The following is a 14986-nucleotide window of genomic DNA, read 5'->3' as shown; positions in this document are numbered from 1 at the left end:
GAAAGACGTTAAAAGCTGCAAGGTGAAAAGACCAAGTCACAGAAAGATGAGCCTCTTTAAATAGCACCTGACTTCTCAATGGAGACTCTGAAAGGCAGAGAGGCTTGGACAGACATTTCACAAGCTCTGAGAGACCACACGCCAGTTCAGATGGCTACACTCAGCAAAACTTCCAATCACACCTGAAGGAGAAAGATAAACATTTCATGACAAAAACAGATTTGAGCAATTTCTGTCCATCAATCCAGCTCTACAGAGAATATTAGAAGGAATGATTCAGTCCAAAGAGAAGATTAACTACACCCAAAAGAACACAAAGACTAAACAAGCCGGGCGGTGGTGGCGCACGCCTTTAATCCCAGCACTCGGGAGGCAGAGCCAGGCGGATCTCTGTGAGTTCGAGGCCAGCCTGGTCTCCAAAGCGAGTTCCAGGAAAGGCGCAAAGCTACACAGAGAAACCCTGTCTCGAAAAAAACCAAAAAAAAAAAAAAAAAAAAAAAAAAAAAAAAAAAAAAAACAAAGACTAAACAATCCCAGAACAGTTAACCAACAGAGGTCTCAAACAAAGTAACAGAACGGGAATTAATAAACACTGCTGAATAATGACTCTCAATGCTAATGGTCTCAACTTTCTTCTTAAAAACAAACAAACAAACAACACAGACTAGCAGACTGGATTAGAAACAGAATCCATCTTTCTGCTGCTTCTAAGAAACACACATAACCATCAAGGACAGAAACCATCCTAAGGTAAAAGGATGGAAAAGGGTATTCCACGCAGACAAAATCAAGAAGCAAGCCACACAGCAATTTAATATCTGGCAAAAATAGATTTCAAGCAAAACTAATCAGAAGATACAGGAAAATTTTACCAAGAGAATATTACAATTATAAACATTTATTCACAAAAACTTCCACTTCCATAAAACAAACACTACTATACCTAAAATCACACATTGATGCTAACACAGCAAGAGTGCATGATTTCAATATCCCAGTCTCACCAACAGACAGATCATCCAGACAAAACTAAATAGAGAAACTGGAATTAAATAATATCATACATCAAATGGATCTGTAAGACATTTACAGAACATTACACCCAAACACTAATGAACACACCATCTTCTCAGCAGCTCATGGAACTTTCTCCAAAACTGACCACATACTAGGATACAAAGCAAGACATAATACAGGGAAATTGAAAAAATGTCCTGCATCCTACCTGACAACAACCTAACGTGACTACAAGTTTAATTGCAATAGGTGACTAACTACTAACCTGCATTTCTTTATTATCCTAAATAGTTTATAATAATAACTTTCAAAGACTAGCAATTTGCATTATATTGCTAAATGAGATGTATAGGTACAATACCTTGAACAAGATTAGAAATGTATGTACAGTATGTTCTAACAAAAATAATCTCAACATTGTATCAGTATACAAAGATCCATACCAATGTAAAATATTTAAAACTACTAGTTGCTTTTTTGGTTTAAAAGTAGATTCAATAATCTACCCTTAGTCTATCATATCTATTACCCCCTTTTTTTCTTTTCAAAACAAGGACCCTGAATCTAAACTTCTTTGTTTAGCTTTTTTCCTGACCATTACCAATAACAACTTGTAACCAACCACCCTAAACAATAACAAATATCCATAACCCATTTAAAGACCAAAAACCACCCACCCCACCTCTTAGGAATGTGGACATCACAGTCTTTAATGAAAGCTGTTTGAGTCCCAGGAAGACTCTACACACTAGCGAGGGAAACTCTACTTATCTGAGGGTATAAGAATAAATCTATTCACACTGTGCTCTTTTAGTCCATCTCTTTATTGTTCTAAGCAAACTTCTCTAAATCTACAGATTCTGTTCAGCTCTCACTCTTAGCTCCTTTCTTGATTAATTATCCATACATTTCTAACAGGAGACTCACTGCAATCCTGAGAAAGTTTCAAAACCCTCAAGGTCATAGCACATTCCTAGAATAGACATAAGGAGCAGAGTCATTACCATGGTTACACAAGGTTCTAAGATCTCAGAGGGAGGGGATGCAATGCCCAGTACAACAAACTCTGAGACACAGGTTTTTATCAGCAGACTTGGCAAGCAAAGAATTGGCAGGCTTTTCTTGGTGTTTTGTGTTAGTAACCTTGGCAGACACCTGCAACTCTGACCTTGTGCATAGCTGTGAAATTTTAAACTTATGATCTATTTACAAAGGCCTTTAGTCTAGTTTGAACTTGCTCTTAAGTAAAAATGAGCTAAATGTGTGCAGTTTGTGTTAGACTCAAGAGAGATTATAATTTTCTGTGTTAGCCTGAGCAAAAGGAATAAAGCAGGCTTTAAGTGTCTACAGTCTTGTGGGACCATGGATCTGGCTATGAAACATATCCTAGTATATTTTCTACATATCAAAATTATACAGCCGAATGAAAAGTCATCTTCCTGACCACCCATAGATATATGTGCTCATAAGATTGAGATATAATCATGAGATTATATATACACATTTTATGAAAATGCATGGTAATGGGGAGATATCATAGTGTAATTGCACAAGAAATCTACAACAAGAAATAGCCAATTCATTCAAAAGGCAATAATTCCAAAACGCCCTGCATTCTGGTTTAACCCTCCATCAGAATCCTTGATTCTGGTGGGTTGACCTTTTGAACACTAGTTGTCATCTGCTGTATACTTCCATGGCCTTTTGCTACCAGTGCTCTCAATAGTTCTTAAAATTACTTCCTGTTGTCTGGGGGCAATGGCATCTTTAGGGGAGCCTGCAAAGAAAAATTGGGGGTAATTGTCAAGTACTAGGAGAGGTAGCTGTATCATTTGTTGTCCAGTCTCTGCATATGGGAAAGTGCTTGTCTCAAGTCCTGGCTAGAGTGGTCTGTGAGGCTGAATCATCTCAGCTAGCCTCCTGGAAATTGTCCTGAGCAGTTTGTAGTCCAAAGTTGATCTTTGGGTGGTGTTTGTCAGCTTAGTGGCATTATCATAGTGCAGGTGGAATCGCCACTGTGGGACCCCATCATCTTTTTGGAGACTTCAAAGGTTGCTATTCTTTAATTGATCTGGGAAGGAGTTTCCTCCACGATGACAGGAAATGACTGAACTGAATTTGACATGGGGCATTTTATGATGCCAAAGGATTAACTTGTCTGTTCCTTGTTGATCTACATTCATTAGTCCAATGCCTTCCCTTGCCACACCTTCTGCATAATCCAGAAAAGAGGGGTTTTCTGTTGGGATTATTCTTAGGAAAAAAAAAAAACATTGTTTCTACAAATGCTGTTTATAATCCCTTTTTAGGTGACCTCATTTACCACAATTGAGAAATTGACATTTCAATTTTTCTTCAAACTTCTGGAAATCACCTCTCCTATCCAAGCATCATCATGGTTATGAGATTCAATATTGATTTTATCTCAGATCCATCCTTCTAAGGATGCTGATCTTGCCTTTAACAGAATAATTATCCGTTTGCATTTTGCATTAGTATTTCTAAAAGCCAGAGATTCAATTATTATTTGTCTAACTTCTGAATTTGGTATCATTCTATTTCCTGCAGAAGTCAATCTTTGTAAAAAAAAAAAATCAGCAAAGGTTTCTTTTTGGCCCTGTATAACTTTGGTAAATGACTCAATTTTCTTTTCTACTTCTTCAATTCTGTCCCAAACATTCAAGGCTGCTGCACAACACAAGGCCAGGGTGTAGTCATCATATAGAGATAGTCTTTCTATATTAACATAATCTCACTCTCCAAAAAGTTGGTCTTTGGAGCTTTCCATACCTCTAACCCTGCTTCATTGTTCAATGGGCTTGGCCTCATCTTTGCACCAGGTCCTCCACTGTAATTGAGGATCAGGCTCCAAGACAGCTGTAATCAAATCTCTCCAGTCTTGAGGGATAATTCTATTACAAGTTGACCACAGTTTAACATCTGCTTCACAAAAGGTGAATGCATGCCATATGAGACTATCACTTCCTTGAATCTCCTCGAATCTAATATTTGCACAGGAGTCCATTCAGTTCTTACACAGACTTGGGGATATCTATCATTTGGCAGTTCCTGTAAGGTTACTGGATAAATTAAGGTTGGTTGTTTGAAAACCTTAGGCTGTTCCTCTCTAACTTTATAATGCAATGCTGACATTGGTTCTCCTTTAAATTCCTCTGTCTGGGTCTGAATATCTCTATAATCTGTTTTAATAAGTTTTTCTAAAACTTTTATCTTGGCACTCATATTAACCAACTTTTTAAATGATAAAACAAAAATGATCAAACAGATAATATTTATAATTGACATTATGTAAGTCTCATCTAAATTATCTTCTCATTTAATTGCTTCATTTTCAAACTGTCCAGTGCATTATCACACAGAGACCTAACTCCCTCCATTGTAATGGTGTTTCCCATTTTTTAATGTGGGGGAAAAACTCTTTTAACTAATTCCTTCCTTTAAGAATTCCCAATTGTCTCACCAAATCTGCCAATGATGATGATGAAGATGTGAGGCTGACTGCTTCTTTGTAGAACAGTGGAAGACCAAGCGGGTTTCAAGGCAGCTACCTAGGGTGGTAGCAGCCTGAGGAGGGTGTCTAGGAAAAGCCCATAACTCACCAGGAGAAAAGAAGCTAAAGAGCCAGCTATTTACACGGGGGAATGTGTATGGGGGCCAAACGCCTATGGAGTTTGTTGCAAATAGGCTGCAACGGACAAATCCCAAAGGAAAGGAAAACCTAGCTGGTGGGGTAGTGACTCTGACTGCATGCAGCTCTGGCCTGTGAGGGTAGCTGCAAAGCAACAAGCAAGTGGATTTTTCATGAATTCGTGCCCTAAAATTGCATGCCAGATGTAACACACAAATCTAATTGGTATGCTACAATTGGTTATTTTTAAAAAAATCAACAAGATTGAAAAACTTTTTGAAATTAACCGAAAGAAAATTCAAATTGATAAAATTAGAGATGAAAAGAAAGACATTACAACAGATGCCAAGGAACTTCAGAGAATCCAAAAGATATAGTTTAAAAATCTATATTCCAGCAATTAAAAATCTTAAGAAAGGGATGAATTTCTCAATATATGTGATGTACTAAAGTTAAATCAAGATCAAATAATCAATTTAAACAGATCAAAAACCCCAAGTGAAAAAGAATCAGTAACTAAAAGTCTTGAAAAGGCTCAGGCCCAGATGGATTCCACACAGAATTCTTTGAGAGCTTACAAGGAGAATTAACACCAATACTTTTCTTTTTAACTCTATAAAATAGAAACTGAAGGAACATTTTGTAATACTTTTCTTTGAAGCCACTATTACTCTGATACCAAAACCACACGAAGACCCAACAAAAATAGAAAATTATAGACCAATATATTTTACAAACATAAAAGCAAAAATTCTCAATAAAATACTTGCAAACCATATTCAAGAACACATAACAAAGATTATCCAACACAATCAAATTGACTTCAGCTTAGAGATATAATAATAGTTCAACATAAATAAATCAATCTACCACATAGACAGACAGAAAGACAAAACTCACATGATCCTCTTATTAGATGCATAAAAGGCCTTTGAAAAAAATCCAACATTTCTTCTTGATAAAAAGTCCTAAAGGGATACAAGGGACATACCTCAACACATAACCAAGGCAGTTGACAGCAAGTCCACAGCCAATATCAATCTAAAAGGAAAGAAACTCAAATCATTCCACTAAAGTCAGGAGCAAGACAAGGATGTCCACTTTCTCCATATCTACTCAGCAGAGTACTTGAAGTCTTAATTAGAGCAATAAGACAACTGAAGTATCTTTATTTGCAGAAGATATGATTTTATACATAAACAACCTTAAAAACTCTACCAGGAAACTTCTACAGTTGATAAACACTTTCAGCAAAGTAGCAGGCTACAAAATTGGATTTTAACATTGGATTTGGCAGTCATTTCTTGAATATGACATCAAAGGCTGGGTACCAATGGAGAAACAGACAAATTAGACTTGATTAAAATTAAACTAAAAACTTATACATCAAAACATGTTTTCTTTTTTAAAAAGTTTTCTTATGTTGTGGAATATTATTTTAAGATGTGTTACGTTTGTTTATGCTGTGGAATATTTGTTTAATGATGCAAAGATGTGTTGTATTCTTTTATGTTGCATTTGTTTAACTCAGTGAAGCTGTGTTACTGTGCCTGTCTAAAACATCTGATTGGTCTAATAAAGAGCTGAACAGTCAATAGCTAGGCAGGAGAAAGGATAGGCGGGGCTGGCAGGCAGAGAGAATTAACAGGAGGAGAAATCTGGGAAGAAGAGGAGGGAGCAAGAACATGAGGATGATGGCAGGGGCCAGCCACCCACCTATACAGCTAGCCAGAGAATAATAAGTAAAGAAAGGGATATTGAATAGGGAAAGATAAAAGCCCAGAGGTAAAGGTAGACGGGATAATTTAATTTAAGAAAAGTTGACTAGAAACAAGCCAAGCTAAGACTGGGCAATCTATGAGAAAGAATAAGCCTCTGTGTGATTTATTTGAGAGCTGGGTAGTGGGCCTCCCAAAAGAGCCAAAGAACAAAGAGTAAAAACAATCAACAACATTCTTACATCTACTAATTTTATTAGGGTATACATATGTGTGACCATGCATGTGGAGGTCAGAGGACACTTGGCTGGAGTTGATTCTTTCCTTCAACTATGTGTGTCCTGAGGATTGAATTAAGATCATAAAGCTTGCTGGGCAGTGGTTATGCAGATCTTTAATGCCAGCACTTGGGAGGTAGAGACAGGCAGATCTCTGTGAGTTCAAGGCCAGCCTGATCTACAGAGTGAGTTCTAGGACAGCCAAGGCTACACAGAGAAACCCTGTCTTGAAAAACTAACTAACTAACTAACTAACTAACTAACTAACTAAATAAATAAATAAATAAATAAATAAATAAATAACCAGATAAATAAATGAATAATTAAGCTTGGCAGATAGTGTTTTTACCTGCTGTGCCATCTGGCTGACCCTCAAAAGATGTTTTCAAGAGAATAAAAAAGTCATTCATAGAATAAGAACTTCAATAAAAAAAAAAACCTGACCTGAATCAAAAATTAGTAAATGACAGAAATATGTATTTCTCCAAAGAAGACAGACAAATATCCAATAAGTACATTATGCAAATGGTATCACTAATTATGGAATAAATATCACTCATCATTACAGAAAAGCAAATACAGAACACAGGAACATATCATCTCATATCTATTCCAATAGCAGGTACAAAAACAAAAAACAAAAGCGTAAACCAGAAAACAAGAGCACTGGCAGGATGTGTAGAGACTACACTCAATATACACTGTTGGTAGGACTGTAACATGATACAGAAAAGCAATACTGTGATTCTTTAAAAAGTTAAAACTAGAGCCAGGCAGTGGTGGTGCACACCTTTGATCCCAGCACTCAGGAGGCAGAGCCAGGCGGGTCTCTGTGAGTTCAGGCCAGCCTAGTCTACAGAGCGAGATCCAGGACAGGCACCAAAACTACACAGAGAAACCCTGTCTCGAAAAACAAGCCAACAAATAAGTTAAAACAAAAATGTATATGATCCAACAATTTTACTTTTGGCATATATACCCAAAATAATTGAAGGCATGTTTGTTACATTCATAGTCATAGCAGTATTACAGTACCTAAAATATGGAAGCAACCCACGTGACTGAAGAATGGATAAGCAATATATGGTCTATGTGAACAATCGAATTTCATGAGCCTTAAAAAGGAATTCTGAGCCGGGCGGTGGTGGCGAACGCCTTTAATCCCAGCACTCGGGAGGCAGAGCCAGGCGGATCTCTGTGAGTTCAAGGCCAGCCTGGTCTACAGAGTGAGATCCAGGAAAGGTGCAAAGCTACACAGAGAAACCCTGTCTCGAAAAACCAAAAAAAAAAAAAAAAAGGAATTCTGACCCATGTGATAACAAAAATGAACCCTGAAGGTGTTATTAGTAAAATATGCCATCCCAAGAAGACAAATATTATCTATGAGGTATTTAAGTCATAAACCGTGGAGATAACAAATAAAATAACAATTGCCAGAGGCTGTAATGGGTAGAAAATACAAGATGATGAGTTTTTGTGGCATTGTGGTTCTGATTGTTTTGATACCTTTAGGACAAGATCTTACTACAATGCCCAAACTACTCTTTAAAGTCCATAGGCTCATGTAATACTCCTGCCTCAGTTTCTCAGCCTCAGCCTTCCCAGTAGTTACAACTATAGGTACATGCCACCTAGTTTGCCACAGGTTAATATCCAGCAAATGAAAAAATTTGATCTGTCAAAAAAACTCTGAAGAGTTGCAGAGAACTGGTATTGGATGTGGTCATGGCTGCCCAACATGTGAATGTACTTAATACTATGGAACTATACATTTAAAAACGATTAAAGACCAGGACTGGTGGTATATGTATGGAATCCAGCATCTGATAGGTTGAGACAGGAGGATTTTGGGTTTGAAGCCAGCCTAAGACACAGAGTAGGACCCTGTCTCAAATAATAAAAAAAAATTATTAGGTGAGGGGGTCCATAGGGGGGAGAAAAGGGAATCCGTGGCTGATATGTAGAACTGAATTGTATTGCAAAATGAAATTAAAAAAAATAAAAATAAAAAAATTATTGAACATGGCATAGTGCTATAGGATAATGCCCTTGTACACTGGTTTAATAAAATGCTGATTGGCCAGTAGCCAGGCAGGAAGTATAGGTGGAGCAAGCAGACGAGGAGAATTCTGGGAAGAGGAAAGCTGAGTCAGGAGTCACTAGCCAGACACAGAGGAAGCAAGATGACAAGGCAGAACTGAGAAAAGGTACCAAGCCATGTGGTTAAACATAAATAAGAATTATGGGTTAATTTAAGTATAAGAGCTAGTCAGTAATAAGCCTGAGCTAATGGCCAAGCAGTTATAATTAATATAAGCTTCTGAGGGATTATTTTATAAGTGGGTTGCAGGACTGCGGGGGGGCTGGGCAGGACCTGAGAAACATTCGACTACAGCATAGTGGTACATGGAGGTAGAAACAGAAGAATGGAAGTTCAAGGCCATCCTCAGCTATGTAATAACTTTGAAGCCAACTTAGGCCGCACAAGACCCTGTCTCAAACAACAACCAAAATGCAGGTTTAAGAAGAATTTTATGTACAGTTTATCACAATGAAAACCCTTTTAAAATGTAAATGAAAGCCGGGGTGGGGGTGGGGGTAGGGGTGCATGCCTTTAATCCTAGCACTCAGGAGGCAGAGCCAGGGGGGTCTCTATGGGTTTGAGGCCAGTCTGGTCTACAGAGCGAGATCCAGGACAGGCACCAAAACTACACTGAGAAACCCTGTCTCAAAAAACCAAAAAAAAAAATAAATTGTAAATGAATATGAATATATCAGAACTTTATTTTATTTTACTTTATTTTTTTTTCGGAGCTGAGGACTAAACCCAGGGCCTTGCGCTTGCTAGGCAAGCCCTCTACCACTGAGCTAAATCCCCAACCCCGGACTTTATATTCTTAGACCTTACAAACAAATCTAATGTGTCTCTTAAAAAAAAAGCATAAAAGTCCACAAAACAGAAAAGTATTTTAAAACTCCAGAGCTACAGAGAGCACACCTTGGGTGAATTTACTACTGGCTTAGACAAAAAGAGGAGATATTAAAGGCTTCCTGCCTCCTGGAACATAATCATCAGCCAAGGCATCCTCAGCGAGCTACCTCTGGAAGAACGTGTAAATTAGAGCTGCTTCTGCTATTGTGTACAGAAAGGGCTGGACCTAGAAATTATCCTTTTCTTTGTTCAGAAATAATCAGTTTACTAACAAAAGATTCTTACCACTCCCTTGATATTGGATGAAAATATTAAACACACCTCAGGGCCCACCCTGAACCCACTATATTTTTTAAATGGCCAGCCATCAGTAAAGGTGTTAACTCTTCTATAAACGTGTCTTTTCATAGAGACCACAGTGCTCCACAGACAGGAAATACCAACTTGAGATTGTTTTCTTTCCACATGTGCTATCCTTGTAGTCAGGTCACAAATTATTTTCTGAAATGAAATGTTCAGCAGAGTTTACCCTGTACCTACCACAGAGAACGTTCTTTCCATCTCTCCTTGAGACTTCAACAGTATGTTAATGTTGTGATTCTTACGCTGTTTTCAAAATTAGCTGAGGCTTACCTACTCTTTTCCCTGCTGCTGCATTATTTCCACTCATTCCAATACCACGAGCAGACTACAATTAAAACACAAAACACCTACAGAGGTGAGTCAATGCAGAATAGATCACCAAACATCAACTACTTGTATCCTATTATTAAAATGCTGACGGGCATCCACTGTAAATTACTTATTCTATTTACGTTTAAATTAACTTGGAATCTAATCTTGCTTCTTGTGATTATTTGTCCTTAAACAAGTAAAATCTGATGGCTTAGATAAGAGTCTTGACACTGGAAAAAGCCTTAATGAAAGTATGTATCACTGAAAAACTACAGAATAACAATGAGCCTGGCAGTAATGCCTGTAATTCCAGCACTTAGAAGCCGGGATCAGAATTTAAGGTCATCCCGAGTACCAGGCCAACCTTGGCTACGTGGGAAACCTGTCTCAAAAAATCAAAAAACAATCATCAAATATATTTCCTACAAATTAGATAAGCATTTTAGTGAAATGTATGGGAAAACAATTTAATTGTAGGCATCTTTATTTATGTAAATAAAAGTCTAAATTTGAAATCGTCATTCACTACAAGACTTAACTAGAAGAATCAACTGAAAAGAAAATACTTACTAGAAAAAAATCTGTAGGTTCTAACTGGGGAGAACTTTTCCTAGCGTTTTCATCCTGGAAGTGCTGGAAGTTTGTAGACAACCCAATTCCAGAGGGCCGAAGCCTGCCTGCCCCACGCGTGCTCTGCAAACTGTCTCTGCTTGCACTCCGTGCCAGTGAAGCCAAAAAGCCATTATTTACACAACCAACAGGCTCTTTGGAAGCTTTGTTAGCCATTTCTGTGATATCTCGAGCTTCGACTTTGGAAATAACATCAGATCTTTTCCCAGGAGAATCGACTTTAACACCACGAAAGCGAGCAGTCCTAGAGAAAGAAGAATCGGCTATGGTTCGAATGTCCAATTCCCGCAGGGCATTTTGTGAAGTAGGCGCTGAGGGGTTGCCAGACTCAAAACATTTTGACTGTCTCTGTGGCTTCACCAGAGAATTATGTAGTGACACTGGTGCAGCACAGAGAAGTGGCGACAGGAGTCTGTTCTTGTGAGAGCTCGACTCTCGGTGGTTAAGAATTGCATTGTCTACTGGGTCACTGCTCAACACTCTTGCCACATGGTTCAGAGGCTGCTCTGCGGCTCTCAGCCCTCTATCACCTTTAGCGAGTGGGAACTCTGGAGTTACCTTCCCTATGCCTTCTACACCACTGCTCGAGTGCTCGACATCATTTCCTTCTGCAAATGGGGCAAAAGGACCTACTTCCGTCAGGAGCAACTCTTCAGATACACACTCTTCTGACGGTGGAAATAAGACATCATCCTCATTGTTAGATGGCAAGTTCCCTGAAAGGTGCTTTGTCCGCCTAGGCAGGGATGATCCAAGATGAAGTACGGAATCTGCAAGCTCTTTGTCATTTTCCACTTCTATGTGGGTCATCTGAGGTAGCAGTCTGATGCTACCCGTGGGATGAGACAGTGTGTTAATCTCCCAATCATCCTCCTTCAGCAGTTCGTTTCTGAGAGATGATACTGGTCTATCCGCAGGGGCCTGAGCTGCTGCAGGACTTGAGCCTGCATTCCTGGATGTTTCAGGGAGATATGCATTGCCAGGAGAAGGTAAACAAGATTGCCCGATGTGAGGCAGGACTCTTAACAGTCGGTGCCGGGCTGCTGCTGTGGAACTGCTGGGAGGTCGAGGGGCTACAGGTGGACGAGGTTTTAGCTTGACAACTTTCTTAGGCTACAAGAAAAGAGTGCACATGTAATTCCTCAACATATTTATCGCTGTCCTTCAGCAAGAATCAGGGGAGAAAATGTTACTTACCATATTGACATTTTTGTTACCTCAATTTACAGTGCTCAAGGAGGCTGGGTGTGGTGTCCCACACCCATCATGTCAGCACTTGGGAGGCTGAAGCAGGGTGTTTGTCCTAAGTCTGAGGCCAGCCTGGTCTACAGAGTCCACTCCATGCCAGCCTAGGCCACAAGACGGGTCTTCTCAATACAAAACAACAACACTGAAATGCTTTAAAATGTTAAAAATCTTAAGATTATCATTGAGGATTTGTTATATCACGTTATTGACCATAATTTTCTGAAGATGTTAAAATAATTTTGTTTTATTTCCTGACAATTAATTCTTTCTCAGGCTTTTATTAAGCAGAAAATGTTGGTTATATGAGATACGGCATTTTTCCCAGTAAGATGACTGTGTATAGTTAGGTACTCAGAAAAAAAGCTAACAGAAGTAAACTGCTGGCCTTGAAAAGGCTGTCCCTTTGTTGGTTTCTGTGGACCTCCGTTTCAGGAAAGGGTCTTACCCTAACCCATCACAACAGTTGTGCCTCAACTGCTTGTGCAACCAAATGTTTATAATGGATATCTGCTTTTCTTCCGAGTCTGAGAGGTATGGACACTTAGCAGGCAGAGGGCACACACAGGAACAAGCCTCAAAACAGAAAAGAAAAAAAGAAAGAAAGAAAGAAAAAAGTCCCTTGTGCAGTCGCTAATGGAGTCCCTTGAGATCTCACACGTGCTGTCACAACTCCCTGACAGAGAAACCAAGCCGTCTTAAGATGTCTTTGAGAAAGGCTCTATGATGCCTGTGCCTGCTTCACCTGGGCGTGGGTCCATATGCTTCTCCCTTGGTTAATTTTGCTTTTGTTTCCTTTCTCTGTATAAGCATCTTAGCCATAATACAAGTGCATACTATATACATGAACCCATCGTGTCAGTAAACCGAGGACAAGACCTGCCTGCCATAGAGAGTTTACATATCACAGAAAAGTGAAGTTCAGAGCTCAAGAGAGGAGCCTCAGCTCTTAAGCATAGTGATGATGAGCAGAGAGAGGATGAACTGAAAGTCTGATAACATTCCAACAGCCTGAAAATTCAGTAGGTACCAGTTGAGAAAAGGAGAACTAGAAAGGCTGGATAGATGGAAGTCCCTTGCAAAGGGGAGCTGGTTCTTATAGCCACTTTCACCCTGAAGTCATTGTCTTGCCAACCTGCAGCTATGTATCTACCAAAAATAATTTTTCAAAAATGGAAATTGTTTTCCAGGCCTTAGAAATCAACAATAGTTGCTGAAACCTAAGGAGTAACACATACCCTCCCAAGTAAATAAATACAAAAACATCCAAAGAGATCAACAATACGAGCAAATAAAATTACCCATGACCCAAATCATCAGCAAACGGACAGAGAATATGAGCTTCCAATTAGCTCTAATGTTGAAAATAATCAATGGAGGAGGCTCATTTACAAAGCTAATGCCTGTGGTACAAGCAGGAATGCGGAGCTTCAAAGAGAAGAGAGAGGAAGGGCAGCCTAGGGCTGATAAAACCAAAATAAAACATACTCGCAAAAGAGAAAATCCCACCTGTGTAAATACCAAAAAGATTCATATCCAGGATATGAAATGGGCTAATAGAAGCCAAAAGGAAACAACCTGAAGTTGATTGGGATCTATACTAATGATTAAGTTTTAAGGAGGCTCTACTGTGAGAGAGGGGTATAGAGAAAAAGATATAAATATCAGAATCAGAAAATCCACCTAGTCTTCCCTGAAATGGGAGTGTCAATGATTAAAAACAACACAAAAAGAGTGCTCTTGAAATAAATTACCTCCCTACTTAAAATATCTTTATTTTATGTATTAGCCCATAACTCTTAATACTTACCTAAATAAAGTTTTAAGAAAAAGAACAGAAAAGGGGGCAACAAATCCATATTAGAATAAAACAGGAAGTGAGAATCAGAATATTTTAGCACATACAAATTCTCCCCTAACATAACATAGCCAGAGAAAACTTCACCACAATACTCCAGTCTAAATTAAATGTCTTTAGATTAGTATTTGTATTTTTTGTTTATTAATGTGTGTGGTGTGTGTGCATGTAGGTATATGTGTGCAGATCCATGTGTGTGCATGCATGTAGAAGTCAGAGGTTGATATAGGTGTCTTTATCAATTGCTGCTTTTCCTTACTCTTTGTGACAGGGTCTCTTTCTGAAGTTGGAGCTCACTAATTATATTACATTGACTGGCCAGTGAGCTGCCTGTCTCTGCTGGTGTTGCAGATGCAAGTCGTCATGTCTGGCTGTTTATGTGGGCTCTGGAGAGTTGAACCCAGGTCCTCATACTTGCCTGGAAGATACTTTAGCCAATGAGCAATCCCCTGAACCTGGCTGATTTTGGAGAAAGGGTAAGTGAAGCCCAGCCTAGAACTCATGTTTCAGCCTCTGCAGTGTGAGGATTACAGGAGCATGTTAGCTTTTGCAGATAATATTCAAAGAATACATCAAATCATAAATCCACAACCAAGATACAATGAACAAAAGAATTAGAAGACACTATTTAAGCTGGCCAAACTTAAAATAATCAGTAAAAAATGAAATCATTCCAAAATGAAGATGCCCAAAGAAAACCAGATTATTTGTTTGTTTGGTTTTTTTGGTTTCTTTTCAAGACAGGTTTTCTCTGTATAGTTTTGGTGCCTATCCTGGATCTCGCTCTGTAGACCAGGCTGGACTTGAACTCACAGAGATCTGCCTGGTTCTGCTTCCCGAGTGCTGGGATTAAAGGCTTGTGCCACCACCACCTGGTGAAAACCAGATTCAACAAGACATTTAATCAGGAGTACTAAGAAAAGGTATAAAAACATCCAAAAGAATGAAAATAAAACACAAAGAATTTTAAAATATAACAGAAAA

General features: G+C 38.7%; 1 protein-coding gene across 18 annotated transcripts in view; it reads right to left on the bottom strand.

The window, feature by feature from the left end:
* Positions 1-14986, bottom strand: part of LOC128098387 (WASH complex subunit 2) — a 195392-nt gene that overhangs the window by 67561 nt on the left and 112845 nt on the right. For 6 of the 18 annotated variants that reach the window (XR_008214228.1, XR_008214227.1, XM_052719439.1 and 3 more), the window contains exons 36-37: positions 10840-12012; positions 10228-10282 (exon numbers count right to left, since the gene is read on the bottom strand). Coding sequence is in view for 11 of the 18 variants with exons in the window: in XM_052719439.1 (XP_052575399.1) it covers positions 10228-10282; positions 10840-12012 (1228 nt within the window). In the remaining 7 variants the exon portion in view is untranslated. Of the gene's footprint in view, positions 1-5657; positions 5708-10227; positions 10305-10839; positions 12013-14986 lie in introns of those variants that run through there. The other 12 variants (XR_008214232.1, XR_008214229.1, XR_008214230.1 and 9 more) reach the window with 4 other exon arrangements.

Source organism: Peromyscus californicus, unplaced genomic scaffold, assembly GCF_007827085.1.
Source record: "Peromyscus californicus insignis strain IS unplaced genomic scaffold, ASM782708v3 Scaffold_6__1_contigs__length_162567912, whole genome shotgun sequence".
Lineage (NCBI taxonomy): Eukaryota > Metazoa > Chordata > Mammalia > Rodentia > Cricetidae > Peromyscus > Peromyscus californicus.
This window is presented reverse-complemented; position numbering and strand designations above follow the sequence as displayed.